This window comes from Rhinolophus sinicus, linkage group LG01, assembly GCF_036562045.2.
Source record: "Rhinolophus sinicus isolate RSC01 linkage group LG01, ASM3656204v1, whole genome shotgun sequence".
In the NCBI taxonomy this organism is placed as follows: domain Eukaryota; kingdom Metazoa; phylum Chordata; class Mammalia; order Chiroptera; family Rhinolophidae; genus Rhinolophus; species Rhinolophus sinicus.
Window position 1 is genome coordinate 47743516 of NC_133751.1, and position 15509 is coordinate 47759024.

The window sequence follows — 15509 nt, forward strand, 5'->3', positions numbered from 1 at the left end:
TCAGTAGGTAGGTCTGAGGCTTCATTTTCACTGAGGTCGAATTGTCCATTGCCTCACGACAATTTCACATTTATGTTAGGTAAACTTTTAATGGGAATGTATTTCATGGTTTTGGCTGTATCACTTCAGAAAAGACATGAAAGAGTCAATAGAAAAAATATTTAGGCAGTGGGAGGCTACTGTATAATACTTAAATTAAGGGGAACTAAAAGGAGTCATTGGTGCTGAAAATAGAAAACTAAGAAATGTGATCCAAGTCTTTGAAATTAATGAAAATAAAGAATGTATAGTTTTACTTACCAGTTAGAAGCATTTTGGAACTTGCTGCTTCAGAGGTCTAAGAGGTTGAACATATAAATTGGTTTGAAGTTTAAAGAAATTCATGGATGACAAATTTGATCAATAAAAGACAATTGAGGATGTTTAATGATACATTGGTAGCCTTTGAGAGTATTCTGTGGGAACATGAATCTCTCTGGATCATGGCTGGGACATACTTTTGTTTGGGGTGAGTAAATTTCATATTGTCCTATTATTATAGAAATTAATTGCAAATCAAGACTCCTGGTTCCTAAGTCCAGCTGTTCTCTAATTTCCTCCCTAATTTTAGTATGTTCAAGTATAATTTCCTCCCTAATTTTAGTATCTTCAAGTATCGCAACCACCCAACCTGCCCAGGGTGTTAAGGGATTTATCATCTAGGGATTCAGCAGTTCCACACTGTTATGTAAAGCATTGCTATTTGAACTTTAATATGCCTGTGGGGCAGCTTGTTAAAATACACGTTTGTTTTCGGGAGGTTGGGGTAGGATCTCAGAATCTGTTTCTAACAAGCTCCTGATGTTGCCGAGCCATGGATAAGGCTGTAGAGAGTGAAACACTAATCCCTGGGCCTCAGCTACACTGCTGCTGCTGCTCAGTGCCTGAAACATGCAGTCTCACTCTCTTTTCCCAATTTGTCACCTTTGTCCTGGTCGCCCGGCCCTTCTTCCATTATCTTCATCATCTTCTTAGGTGGGTTGAGTATGTCTGTTTTGTTTAGTTTATTTTTTCTTTTTAATTAATAAAGGGTCCCCTATATCAACGCCCAGTCCATCACCATTGCCTCGAACCCCAACTTCTACTCCAGTCCATGTGAAGCAAGGCACTGCCAGCTCTGTTATTAGTAATCCTTATGTCATCATGGACAAGCCAGGGCAGGTGATTGGAGCCACCACTCCCACGACAGGTGTGTGTTTGATTTATGCAACCCAAAGTATTTGATCTTTTTTAAAGATGAAATCCTAGCGTGACTTAGTAACCATGTAATGGGAAATGAAATCTCCATCCGTAAACAAGAGGAGGAATATATAAGAGTAACGCCAGTCCTGTTACTCTGAGGGAAGGTTTATTCTTTGTAAAAGTTATATTTTTAGAAATTTACTTAAGTTTTCTTTTTAGTTTCTAAAGATTAAAAGTGAGCCATAATTATCCCCCCCAACCCCCCCGCCAAAAACAAAAGTTGATTTTATTTCATTTGGAACACGTTCTTTTTGGGCAATGTGGTTAACTTTTCCAAATTAAGCTTTTATACAACAATAGCTTTGTGAACCATATGTATTTCTCCCTGCTCAAATAAAAAGGTGCTCTTTACTTTTCTGCAAATAAGATAAATTTTCTGTACAAGAGGGAGAGTGAATGATGTGGTTATAAAAAGACTTTATAGGAAGAATAAGAAGAAGGGTTTGGATTCACTTTGTTGGTCATAATCTGATATGCTTCTAAGGGTAAACTTTCCTATAGCTTTCACTTCTAATTAAGAGAAATAGTGAAAAGGGAAATGAAATAAGAGAGATGACTATAGGTAATGAGACTAATTTATTTTCCACATAGTTGATTTTAATACACATGAATGTGTGTTGGGTCTTTCCAGATAGTTTTTTTTTTTTTTTTTTTTTTAAGAAAAGTTACGTCCTTTAACAATGAGTGTAATTGTGGAACTCCTCTTTGAAATGCTGCTTTCAAAGATCACCTAATAGCCTTTTGAATATACGTAGGGATGCCAAAAGGGTGTCCTTTGAGGATGTTTATAATTTTATGAATCAGCCAAAAATTTTTGCAGACAAGTTTGGTAAATGGAGTAGGTGATCAAATACCATTTTTGATCTTGTCTTATTTTTGACTGTAGATTGTATGACTTATTTTTATCAGACCCTAAAGGCCATTGTACAGATGTCTGATGTTGGCAGCATTTTTGAAAAGGTATAGCCTTCTAGTAAAACTACTGTGTTTCCCAAAAAATAAGACCTAGCCGGACCATCAGCTCTAATGCATCTTTTGGAACAAAAATTAATATAAGACCCGGTCTTATTTTACTATAAGACCGGGTCTTATATAATATAATATAATAATATAATATAATGTAATATATAATGCCCGGTATAGTGTAATATAATATAATACTGGGTCTTATATAAGACTGGGTCTTATATTAATTTTTGCTCCGAAAGACACATTAGAGCTGATGGTCTGGCTAGGTCTTATTTTCGGGGGAACACGGTACTTTGAAGGGACTAGCATTCACTTGAATGTATGCATTTTGGCACATTGTTAAATAACCAGTACCATTATGTTATAGTATTTCTTTTTATATAAGTAACAGAGTATATAATGTCTACTTGCTTATTGTGCTACACATCCTTACTAGCTTCTTGTCCTTTTTCAGGTGAGTGAAGTGGTCAGCTTTGTAGGATGAATCCTTAAGTATTTTTTTCTATAATAACTTCAGGGTTGTAAGTTTTTAACCCTTAAAAATGAAAAATAAGTAGTGGGGAAAAGGGGAGGGTGGTAGAAAATGCTTTACAATTCCATTTTGTAAATGGTGTTTATACTTTACTTTTAAATCTGTCTGATTTACAGGAAGTCCTACAAACAAGCTCTCTACTGCTTCTCAGGCCTCCCAAGGAACAGGTTCCCCCATTCCTAAAATTCATGGAAGCAGTTTTGTAACATCTACTGTCAAGGTAGCACTCTTACTGCATTACTGCACTTTGCTAGTTTTAAAGACAAGGTGTTCAAGTTCAATACGAATTTGTCAGTTGATAATGCAAATTTCATAAAGTTGAACCTTCAAGCTAATAAGTATCTTGAAGGTGATCTCCACACTCCCTACTTTACCCTTGATCTTTCCTACTGTAGAAAATGTTTCTCAACACTTCTGTCAATTGGTTACCCAGTATCTATTTGAAAACTTACTGTGGTGAGGCAGCCTTTTTTTAATTAATTTATTTTTTTGGACAGTTTTGTTACAGATTTTTCCTGATAAAAATATATTCATCTGACAGTACATTCCCTTTTTCCTATATTTGAACCAACAAGTAGTAAATATATTTCCTTATTTCCTTTTCCAACATGTCAGTCATTTGGTTACTTGAAAATAATTCCTCTTTCCACAACTTTTTTTTTCAATTTTTCAGAGTAATAAGGCCTTTGAAATTTAGAACTCCAAATATAATCTGACTTTTTCAGATCCAAGTGCTAGATACATATCTGTTCACTATTTGGCAAAGACAGCCCCTGCTGTTTCGCTAGTTACTCAGCTCATTTGTCATTGTTATGGCTGCCTTAAGGCTAGAACTTTTGAGGTATATACTCCTGTTTGAGAATTCCTGAGAATTCAGAGATCATCTTTCTTTTTTCCCCCAAGGATCCTCTCTTCCATAACTGGTACTAACACAGCATTTCTTGTATTTAGGCACTTAACAGTTGTGATACTGAATAGTTTTCTGGTCTAAGGCGAGGTTTTTCTCTAAATTCAGTGTAATCTCTGAGCATTGTGTTGTATGAATGCCTGAGTTATAATAATTCCCTTGAACATCTTCACGTTTTGCCAGTCTCTTTTTTAATACTTGTTGATGGTCTTTCCATTACACAGTGAAGCAGTGTGTAATTGTTTCTTGCCCCTGACATTTTTTATGGCAAATTGCCTCGGAGTTTTGTATTTTGTATTTGAGAATTAGAGACAAACGACAGTATTTTGAATGTTGACATTCGTTATCTTTGCAGTTGCTAATTGTTCAAGTTCTTTTTGTTGTTTTGTTTTTTAAATGTTTACTGAGAAATTTCCCCGTGTCCTTCGCTATCTGTTTTGTGTATAGAAAACAGATCAAGTTGCGAGTGCTATTAGAAGGGTGTATATGCTGAAACACTGAAACTACCTGTTTCATTCATTCATTCATTTAATGCCTAGGCCCTACGGATAGAAAAGAAATTTGAGAGGAATACTGTCTTCTAGTACCTTACCATCTGGCAGGGGACTAGAGATGGAAAGCAGTGAGTCAACAGATGTTAGAGGTAGTGTGATAAGAGCCTTTCCAGCATACAGTGAGTGGTTCTTAGCATGTTACAGCCTTTCTTTGCATTTGGTTTCTAAAACTACATTAAAATGCAGGTCTAGAGGCTTAGGAGACCCCAAAGAGTTTTGGGCTTTTTGTTTTGGTTTGGTTTTTGAGTTGCTTATGTTGCTAGAGAATGTCATAGGTTTGTAATAAATATTAAGTGACTAGAGTATCTGAAAGTACTCATTTTATCCTAATTGTACAATATGTATTTTTACATACACAGCAGGAAGATTCTTTGTTTGCATCTATGCCACCTCTTTGCCCAATTGGGAGTCACCCTAAAGTTCAAAGCCCCAAACCTATAACTGGAGGACTTGGAGCTTTCACAAAAGTGAGTATCTATTAAGGGATTAGCCCACAAGTTGGTATGGTCTTGTTACATAGTCTCTTTTGTAGCATCTTGAAGTTGATTGACAGTACCCTACAGCATGTAACTTTAGTCTCTCAATTATAAGACCAGATCGTACTTCTGAGATGTGCTTCCATTTATTTAGTGGTGTGCACAGGGCAGCCTTTGGAGTCCAGCAAGATGGGAACTGCAGAGAGCACAAACGGTGTGTGTTTCTCTCCGCTGCCATCTTGCCAATATCTAAAACAAATGACTAGGTTGAGTTTGCAGATACACAGAATCAAGTCCAGATCCTACTTTTGATCCCTTTAATAGCTGTTATGGGCTATATTTAAGCGTATTTTCACCCTTCTGGTGGAGTCATTCTTTACAGCTTCATTAATTTATTAATTCCTGCAGACAGAATATTCAGATATTAGTAGCTTTTTTCATGGGATGTTTATTCAGTATCATTATCATGTTTGTTGCAAGGTAATCATCAAACAGGAACCGGGTGAAGCCTCTCATGTGCCCACCACAGGAGCTGCCAGCCAGTCACCACTCCCTCAGTATGTAACTGTGAAAGGGGGTCACATGATAGCTGTGTCCCCTCAAAAACAGGTCATAACTGCTGGAGAAGGGACTACCCAGTCACCAAAGATTCAGCCCTCCAAGGTTTGTGTTGGGTAGGGATGGGGAGGTCAACAAGTAAATGACCATTGTTTGCCTAAATAATTGACAAGCACCGAAAAGATTCAGGGTGACAGGGTTGCTGATCCCAGGAAACCCTGCAGATGAAAGCCCCGTAGGGAAGGCAAGTCAGTCGGTGTTGGAGCCGCCTGCTCTTGCGCAGTCATTGACAAGAGCCAGGGGCGTGTGTGCGAGAGGGTCCAGGGACAGGCGAGGAGGCAAAGGGGTGAAGTGTGATCTCTGGCAGTGAAGGTGATTGACCTCTGGGGCACAACTTTCCACATGATTCAACTCTAAAATAGGTCAGTGACAGGACCAAGTTCTCCTGCTTTCCTTGTTTATTTCTGATAGGAGAGTGCTGTAGTTTATACCTCTGATACCCAGGCTGTCATCTGTGTAATGAGTCTTGGCTCTTTAGAGACTTTATTTTCTTTATAACTTGGGGGTGTGGGGAATTAATGTGTTGGGAGAGCTGTAAAATTGCACATAGATCATGCTTTCCTGCATCCTTTTGCTTACGAGTGCGTATGTATGTCATGCTCATATTTATACAGTATGTATAGTCCTCAAACAGCCTTGCAAGGAGCATATTTTCACCCCATTTTACAAATGAGGAAACTGACTCTGAGAAGTTAAGCAACTTCCTTGAGAGCATGTAGTGATTAAGTGACAGAGGATTTGAACCCAGGTCTACTGACTCCAACACTCTCTATTCCAGAGCGAATTAAAATTTGTGAGGCATTTCTGTAACTTAAACATGCCTTTAGAACATTCAGAGTTAAATTATCTCACTTTGGGGGTATATATAGTCTAAAGCTATTAAGAATATTATGTGAAGTGTTTGTTTTTCAACTTGAAAGTCAGCTGATCTAGGGAGAGTGAATTGTTTTGAGAGGAATACTTTAAAATAGAAAAAGGTGTTAGATATTTTGATTAGTCTAGATAGCCACATATGGATCAAGATAAAAATTCATAGTGTTTTAAGTTCTAAAATCTGTAAGAATTCATTAACAACTTTCCCAAACTTATCTGGTCATAAGAATCATCTGATGATTAAAAATATATAGATACCTAGGCCCCTATCTCAAATTTATTGAATCAGAATCTTCTTGGGGGCCCTGGGAATCTAGATTTTTAACGAGCTCACCCCCTGACTCATGTGATTAGGCAAGTGTGGGAACTGCAGAGCTATAACATCAAATCAGACATCGTGGCCTCCGTAGCCAGAATTGCTAAGGCAGCTTCCCAGGGCTCCCTCAGTTGTGTTGGCCTCAGGGCCAGGCATTTTGTCAGTGTCCTTTAGTGAAGGTGCTACTATCATCTGAGCCTCCTACTCAGACACATCCTATATGTTCTTCACAATCTATTTTGCTTCAACTGGAGATACATGGTGTTACTTACCGTGTTTCCCCGAAAATAAGACCTAGCTAGACAATCAGCTCTAATGCATCTTTTGGAGCAAAAATTAATATAAGACCTGGTCTTATTTTAAGACCAGGTATAATATGATATAACATAATACCGGGTCTTATATTAATTTTTGCTCCAAAAGATGCATTAGAGCTGATTGTCTGGCTAGGTCTTATTTTCAGGGAAACAGGGTATTTAGGTTTTTAAATCAACGTAGCGTTGCCATGTATGCTCAGAAGCTCTAGATAAGTTAGTTTCCACTTTTTGCCACTTTGCATTTTGCAAATCCACTCATCCATTAATGCCAAACAACTGTATTGGCTTTCTTGTCACATTGTCACCTACCTAATGGCACTATAGGACTAAGAGAAAGTGGATGGATTTGTGCTGGAATGCTCTGAAGAAAGTTTAAGGGCACCTGAAAAAACAGCCACAGAAGGATGTAAAAGAATTATAAAGAAGCAGTAGAACGTGAGAAAAAACATCAGTGTTTATCCAGGAAATTGAGTGCATGCTTTGTACAGATAAGGAGCTGTCTCCAAGGACAGATTGTCCCTGGTTATTGCTGAAGTGCACTTCTAGAAACTATGCTGGAAAACGGGGTGAAGAAAATGGTACTCTGTTACCTTCCATACAGCTTTGGCACAATAGAAACACAGCTTATCTTTTTCCTGAAAGTGGAGAGAGGGACTGCTTTTGACATGAAAAGGGACAGGAATTAGTGGGTTCATGTGGGAAGCAGGCCGTGTGTATAGGACAAAAAGCATGAGCTTTGGACTAGAGCTTGTTACAAATCTCAGATCTCAGCCACACATTTCTTGTGCCACCTGGGCTGGTTTACTTCTAGGAATGCTATCCTCTTTCAGAGTTGTAGAATTAGAGATCATTGTATATGAAGGGCCTGGCACAGAACAGGCGCCCAGTAAATGATAGTAGCTGATGTTACGTGACAGAGCACAAGGTCTGCGTATACATAGTGAGTACCATGGTAACACTTACTATCATTGAGTGCTAAGTTGTAATTGGCTGTGTCTCTCAGTGTTTGGAGAGAAAATCACACATACCGAATCTCCACCTTCAGGTCACTAACGTAAATTCTAACTTGCAGAGGTCTGTAAAGGGCCAAAGAAGGGCAGAAATAGAAACATTGAGTCAAAGCGTGAATCAAAGTGATAACTTACAACAATACAGAACAAAGGGTGTCTGCTTTGTAAAACTAGAAGGAAATTAGAAGTATAGAGTTGTGGAATGGGAGAAGAGTTGAAAAGTGAGTTCAGGTTCTAGGCCAGAATGTTGGATTGTTAAAAAAAAAAAAAGAAAACTGAATTTGGGGTTATAGTGTTCCACTTAAGGACCTTCCCTGTGTCACTGGCAGCTGTGTGTAGTCGTATGTCTCCCACCCACCTCGCTCCCCAGAATGCCAGACTTCTCCTTCTCCTCAGCTTTTTAGAACAAAGCATGGGGTGTTCATCTTGGGAGTGGTGTGCTTCTAGTGGGTAAGTTTGCTAATAAAAACTGCCCTCCTGTGGCCAGCTTGGGACACCACATTTTATTTGGCTCTTGGAAAGATTGTGTCATATCCTGGAAATTTTGAAGCAATTGTGTGTGAGGGTAGAGGTTGGTACAAGGAGAGAAAAGCAAGTCAGATGCATGGAATTTGGGGAAAGAAATTAAAATAGGTTCAGTATTTTCCCTTGAGATCTTTGCTTTCTTTGTTATTTAGGAACACAAAAATAGATTACATGTCAGTTAGCTTATGCAATGGATTATTAAATTTGATATATTTAAGAAATGTAAAGAGTCTTAGGGAAAAATTTCAACTACTACCTATAACGCAGAGGCTTAATTTAAATAAATTTTTTTCTCTCCTACATAAAAGACCAGTAAGCAGTGTTGGTGTGTTGGTTCCACAGTTAAGAATCTAGACTCCTGTCTTGTTACTCTGCTAGTCTCAAAATTTGGTTTTCAGCTTGTGGGCTAAGATAAGCTACTTCATCTCATTCCACCATGTTCACGTTTCTGGCCAGCAGGACGAGAGAAGGGGAAGGGGCTGGCGGAGGGAGACATACACTCATCACTTCTGTTACATCCCTTTAGCCAGAAATCAGATGGCCAAGCCTACATGTGTGGGGGCTGGGAAATATAGTCAATATTCTATGTGGCCGTGTCCCTAGCTGAACATTGAAGGCTCTGTTACTATGAGAGAGAAGCAAAGAATGGATATTGGTGTTCAACTGATAGTTTCTTCCATACCCAAAAATGTTTTTCTACATTAAGAAACTTTTTTTCATAAACGCGCAGAAAAGTTCTTGATCAGCAAGAGTTTTTGTGTCTCCACATCGCTAGGGGGAATGGCCTCCTCAGCTCTGCAGCGCACACTATTGCCTCCAGATTGAGGCTCATACAGTCAGAATAAGGAGAGTGGGGTAATCCTAAGAGATTGTTCTAACCAAGCCAGGATAGCTGGGAGAATTTCTCTTCTCCATCCTAGGTCAACTGGCTTTTTAAAAAACTGGTTCTTTGATTCTTCTGTTTCTTCCTTCTTCCCTTCCCTCTTTTCTTAAACTTACATAGGTGGAGAGACTATTATAATGAATCCTATGTGACCATTACCCAGTTTCAACAATTATCAGCATTTTGCTAATGTTATTTCTCTTCCTAGAATATTTTAAAGCAGATACCAGATTTTATATACTTTAATTTCCATTTGACTAATAATCTAGGGTTTAAGATCAAGGTCCTGTGTCCTGGCCAAATGCTGAAGACAGTGACAGATATTTCTCCTTTGGGTCTGTCTATCCTTTGAGTCTCCACAAAGCTTCATACATCACCATTCTTCACTTAATAATGTGTCGTGGTAAGCAGCAGCTATCATTTACTGCGTACATCGTGTTAACTTGGCATTTTATGAACTTATTTTCATTTATGCCTTGGAATCTTATGAGATACATATTATTATCCATATTTTATAGATGAGGTGTCTAAAGCTAAAGCTCAAAGAGGTTAAATAACTTATTATCCAGCTACTAACTTGTAGAACAAAACTGGGAAACAGGTCTGACTGCTTATAAAAACCTATACTCTTTCCACGGTGTTATACGGTGGTTTATAACAGTTGATTAGGTGACCATTTTCTTTACATCAGCCATATTATCCAAGCATATATATGGCAAGTGTATTTTACTGTATTCATATTTTTTAAAAGAAACCATATATGATTTAGTCATTATTTAACTTAAAAATTCTACTCATCAGTTGTATATGATTTATCATTTTGTTCCACCTCTTAAATAATCCTATTGTTTAATTTAGAAAGATTCTAAAATTTCAGTAAAATGCAGAGAATAATATAATCAATACCCACATAAGCTCCACCCTGAATTAACATGTTCATGTTTACTTCAAATCATATTTCCTCCAAATACATACAACTGATAAAGTTGAAATCCACTTTGTTCTTCCCAAAAGCAACACTGCCGTGAATTTGGATGTGTAGCTTTTCGTCCATACTTTTATTATGTAAATACATAACCATAAATAACTTATAATGTTTGTGTGTAATGTTTTTATTTACATAAAAGATACAGTTGACCCTTGAACAACATGGGTTTGAACTACGCGAGCCTACTTATACGCAGATATTTTTCAATAAGTATTATACCTGTACTATTTTCAATCTGTGGTTGAGAGTCCATGGCTGTGGAGGGCTGACTGTGTGCATTGATCTACGCCATTTTCTATAGGGGACGAAAGCATTCAGGGATTTTAGTATCCGCGGGGGTTCCTAGAATTGCAATCCTCCATGGATACTGAGGGACAACTGGTGTAGTTAAGTTTTGGGGGAGTCAAAAGTCATACTTGGATTTTCAACTGTGCGGGGGGGGTTGGCACCCCAAACCCCCACGTTGTTCAAGGATCAACTGTATTCTAAAAATAAAATTGCAACCAAGGGGTGTTTGAATTTTTAAATTTTATTAGATGCCAGAACCTCTCTGGAGTGGCTGTCCACATTCAGTTTTCTACAAGCCGTGAACAAGAGCTCTCCATAGCCTCTAGCCAGTTCTTGGTGTTAGCAGATCTAAAATGTTTTTCCTCCAATCTGATAGGTAAAAAGTACTTCCTACTTATTTTTTGTGCTGTTTGAAGATAGATCTTTTGCTGTTCTTATAAAAGTCTTTTCCTCTAGTATCTGGTAAGTTCTTTTTATGAAATAAAGAACTGGGAGTGGGAAACCCTGCCCCACTTGCAATTAATTAAATTGTTTCTTCTAATTTAACATCTCTATTCCTTTGTACTATTTTCTTACTTGAAAGAGTTCACCTTATAGTATTTTCAGAACCAGATATGTCTGACTTTCATAATCTGGGTACTGGGGTCTTTTTTAAAAAAAAATTCAATTGAACGTTCTTGCTTACACTTTTTCTTTTTAACCAAGTATCTACCTTTGAGGAAAGGAAAGATGAGAAGTATATATAAAAAAATAACTTTTCTAATAATCAGCTGGAAGAGGTGTCACATGTTGTACTATATAGTAAACGACATGAATTGTTAGGCCTTCTAGAGATGAAGAAATAATTGTTTCAGATGGAAGTAATATAGAAGAGGTTACAGAAGTGGAGATTATAGTTCACATATAAGAATGTTTACTGCAATTTTTTAAAAATGTGAAGTCTAAAATTACCTAAATAGCCACACAGTCGTGAAATGTTTACATAGGTTATGATATATCTATTCTAGTATATTATTATTTAGTCATCTAAAAATGTTTTTGAAAAATAATAACATTGAAAAATGCTTGTGATATGACGAAAATTTAAAAATTACAAAACTATATGTGTGATCCTAAGCTGTGTTTTAAAGTAAACATTAAAAAGAATTGGAAGTAAATACATGAAACATAATAAGAGATGCTTTCTAAACAGTAGAATTGTTTTTAATTTCTGTATTTTCTATTAAAAAACATGTATTATTTTTTTACACATGCTTAGATAAAACTAACCTTTTGTTGTAATAATGTCTAAAACCTGAGAAATATTGCTGCCTTTCACATCTATCATAGGTTGCATTCCTAGATGATCGGTTTAGACTGCTAGACATGTATTATATCTAGGGCTTCGCTTTGTTCTTTGCCAGAACACAGTGATTATTCTGCTCTAAGCTCTTGAAAGGACTGCGAGAAGAAGCACTGCTGGACTTTCCTCTGTTTTGAACAGGTTGTTGGGGTGCCGGTTGGGTCTACTTTACCTCCAACAGTGAAACAGGCTGTGGCAATCAGTGGTGGCCAAATCCTTGTAGCCAAGGCCAGCTCTTCTGTCGCCAAAGCCGTTGGTCCAAAGCAAGTTGTGACCCAAGGAGTTGCCAAAGCGATTGTGAGTGGAGGTGGAGGAACCATTGTCGCTCAGCCAGTGCAAGCCTTAACCAAGGCTCAGGTGACTACTGCTGGCCCTCAGAAGAGTGGATCCCAGGGTTCAGGTAACTGAGACTAACTGAGGCTCTTCCCCACCCAAAATGTTCTTTGCTCGTGATTTTATTTGCTATTTGGTTCTGTCTAGGAAAACCTAGTAGGTTGCTGCTATTAGAAGTATATAAAAACACGTTCATGTTTTTCATGTAAATTTTACATGGAGGTCTGTAAGTAGTTTGTGTGTGTATAAGGTGTGTGTGTGTGTGTGTGTGAGCAAAATAATAAAAATAGAGGGTATTTCTTGCTACTGCTTTCAGATACGAAGAATAATTTTCATTTGTCCTCATCTCCACTTTGGGTTATATTTCATACTTAAAACTTGGTATGGTCATTTGCCAGTAGAATTTTGAGATACTTGACTAATGAATTCTCTACCAAACAAAAGTTTAAACACCTTGAATATGTTTGGGGCTGTGACGTGTTGTTTCTGTGAAGGCATGAAAAAATATACCTAAGACAATTAAATATTTACTAATTTTTGAAGGTCTTGATGAGGCTAAAGAATTGTTGTGGTGATTTGGAAGGATAGAGGAGAGTAGGTATCCAGACCAAAGATTTCAGAGGTGACGGATTGCTGCTGATGACAACGTTCATTGGTGGCAGTAAAAATGAGCGCTTGAGATGCATTGGAAGAAACGATCTTTGGAGTTTAGCAGAGCAGCAGCTGAGAGCTGAGAAGCCAGAGAATTAAATAAGTCATCTACAAGGCTGTCTGTCACTGGGAATGGCAGTCTTTGGCATAGAGAGTAAGGCTTTGAGTCAGGAGTCAGTCTTGAGCAAATGAGGGGAAGTGGAAGTTCAGTAAAAGCCAAAAAGAGAAGGATAAGATTGTATAGCCAAGCCAGAGCCTCATTGGAGCTGGGGGATTTTTGTTTTTGTTTTTCTGGAGTGAGGGGTGATAGTGGTCTGAAAGACAAACTAGGGAGCAAAAAGGCTCCTTTCGTAGATTGAGGTAAAATAAAAAAATAAAATAAAATAAAAAATACCAGCCCCTGGCTAAGGGAGCTCCTGAGAAAGTCTTATCTTCAGAGGACTGAGAGGTTTAATTACCACAAAAAGAGATAATGCTCTAGAGGGTGTAATGATCATGGCAGGAATTCCTGGGGGCGTGGTGAGAGTGTAGGCAGGAAGGAGGAAGGGAAGAGGTTGCTTCAGATCAGGAACGGTGTGCAGTGGACAGGCAGGACGTCAGGTGAGGTAGCCGCCGCAGAGGGTGGCGCTTCTGGCGGTGGCAGACACACACAGTGGTGTAAGGTGGAGGAGGCTGTGGGAGTCCTTTCCCTGTGTGGTAACTCGTGGTGCTGTAGTCTTCATTTCATTTCCTTTGAATTCAGAGACGATGCAGCAAGTTTGACTCATGTTTAGAGGTTTTATAGCCACAAGCACCAATAAATAAATTCTCAGGGGTAAAGGAAAGCTCTCTGACATAGGTGAGACTTTAGAAAGATGCACTATAGTTTCATAGCATATGTGCCAGTTGTTGACTGTACCATTTTGTAGGTCTTACAAAGTGAGGGAGGCTAGAAGTGTTGTGTCAAATCAGTAGATTCATTCATTACTAGAAATTGACTAAAGGGGCTTTAAACCCAGGGGGCGATGTGTATCATTCACAGGGAGGATGATTATTTCATTGATTGTCTAAACCACAGCGATTTTCAAAGTAAAAAGAGTGTCTGTTAATTACAGTGTGACTTAGGTGTAAACTGGAACTGTTCTGAGCAAATCAGGCATATGGTCGCTCTATTTAAAAACAAATATAAATTTCTTATAGTTTATAGCAGGCTCTTCTTGTATGTAAATTAGTTTTCAATTAGCAAGCTACTTAAGAATATCAGCCTTTAAAGCATTGTGCCTCTAGTAAACAAACTTTAGAGTTTACTGTTTGCTAGTGTTTTTTAATAAGTACTTTATTATTTTGTTTTCATTTTAGAGCATTGCTTTCAGTTCCCTTGTATCTTACTGTTTCTCCTCTTTTTCTTTTTTACCATCTTAGTAATGGCAACATTGCAGCTACCAGCCACTAACTTGGCCAACTTGGCAAATTTGCCCCCTGGCACTAAACTCTACCTTACAACCAACAGCAAAAACCCTTCAGGAAAAGGAAAGCTGCTGCTGATCCCTCAAGGAGCCATCCTGAGAGCCACCAACAATGCTAGTTAGTCCATCATTAAATGCTTTGGTTCTTGGGTCTCTGGGTATGTTCGTCTCATCCACCCAAGGGGCACTTCTTACCTGTTTCAGGAAGCATTTCCGTAGCTCTGCTTGGAGGTATAATGCCCAAATGCACTTAAAACATACACATGATTTAATTAGAAGTAGCTTTAAATAGTCATTGTCTTAGCAGGTGGCACTGATATTTTGGGTTTACCTACTCAGAGTTGGGATCAGGGACAAATTACACTGAAGAGGTATGACTACTGAGGCTGTGGGGGGAGAGAGCTGTGAACCGTAAATTAAGAAGAGTTCTTTCAGTGGTATCTGAAAACTCGTGACACCTGGGGTGGTCTGTCTACTTCCAATAGCTGGAACCTATTTTTATTTTGAAGGGGATTGGAATCAAGTTTCTCTGCTTCCCATTACTAAGATGTGCTGCTTATGTTTGCTAGGTTTGGAGATGGAAAGAGAAATAAATACAGGCTCAGCCTTAGTGTATAAGTCTTAAAGCCCTAAGGAAAGTAGGTGGTTTATCTAGACTTACATAAACTTTTACTTTGACTTATAGAAAAAAACAATTTGGGTAGTGTTGAAAAGAAAAGAGTAAAAGGAATTATGTCCCTCTGAATCAGAAGTACAGTTGGTACAGCAGTCAGGTTCATTAGAAATTAGCCACTCTTGCCAAAATGTAGCATGTAAGTTAATCACCATTTTTATTGATGCTAATGGGTGATTTCCAGTCTCTCACCCCGGTGTTTTCTTTATACCTAAGCAATGGCATATAAAAAAGTTAGCTATATAAGAAAAGGACAGTGTAAGTATTCCAAAATTCATCAGAGAACTACTTGGATTTTAGTTAATATACATTATGTCACCAAAAAGGGAGTAAAAAGGGTCCAAAGGCTTTAGAGTAGAATTTGAAAAGCAAAAAAGAATGGGGCCTTGGAATCATAAATAAGAGGAAAGTTAATTTTTTCCAAGGTGGAGTAGACCAAAAAGAGAGTACTATAAAATTACATAAAATTCCAGCAGTTTCACTGAAATTGAATCAGATGCCAAAAAGGTTGGAAGCACTTCTCTGAAC

General features: G+C 38.0%; 1 protein-coding gene across 6 annotated transcripts in view; it reads left to right on the plus strand.

The window, feature by feature from the left end:
- Positions 1 to 15509, plus strand: part of YEATS2 (YEATS domain containing 2) — a 79063-nt gene that overhangs the window by 39800 nt on the left and 23754 nt on the right. For 4 of the 6 annotated variants that reach the window (XM_074328635.1, XM_019735813.2, XM_074328641.1 and 1 more), the window contains exons 12-17: positions 1070 to 1228; positions 2899 to 3002; positions 4603 to 4710; positions 5200 to 5382; positions 12021 to 12279; positions 14265 to 14426. In XM_074328635.1, coding sequence (XP_074184736.1) covers positions 1070 to 1228; positions 2899 to 3002; positions 4603 to 4710; positions 5200 to 5382; positions 12021 to 12279; positions 14265 to 14426 — 975 coding nt within the window. The remainder of the gene's footprint in view (positions 1 to 1069; positions 1229 to 2898; positions 3003 to 4602; positions 4711 to 5199; positions 5383 to 12020; positions 12280 to 14264; positions 14427 to 15509) is intronic. The other 2 variants (XM_074328667.1, XM_019735815.2) reach the window with 1 other exon arrangement.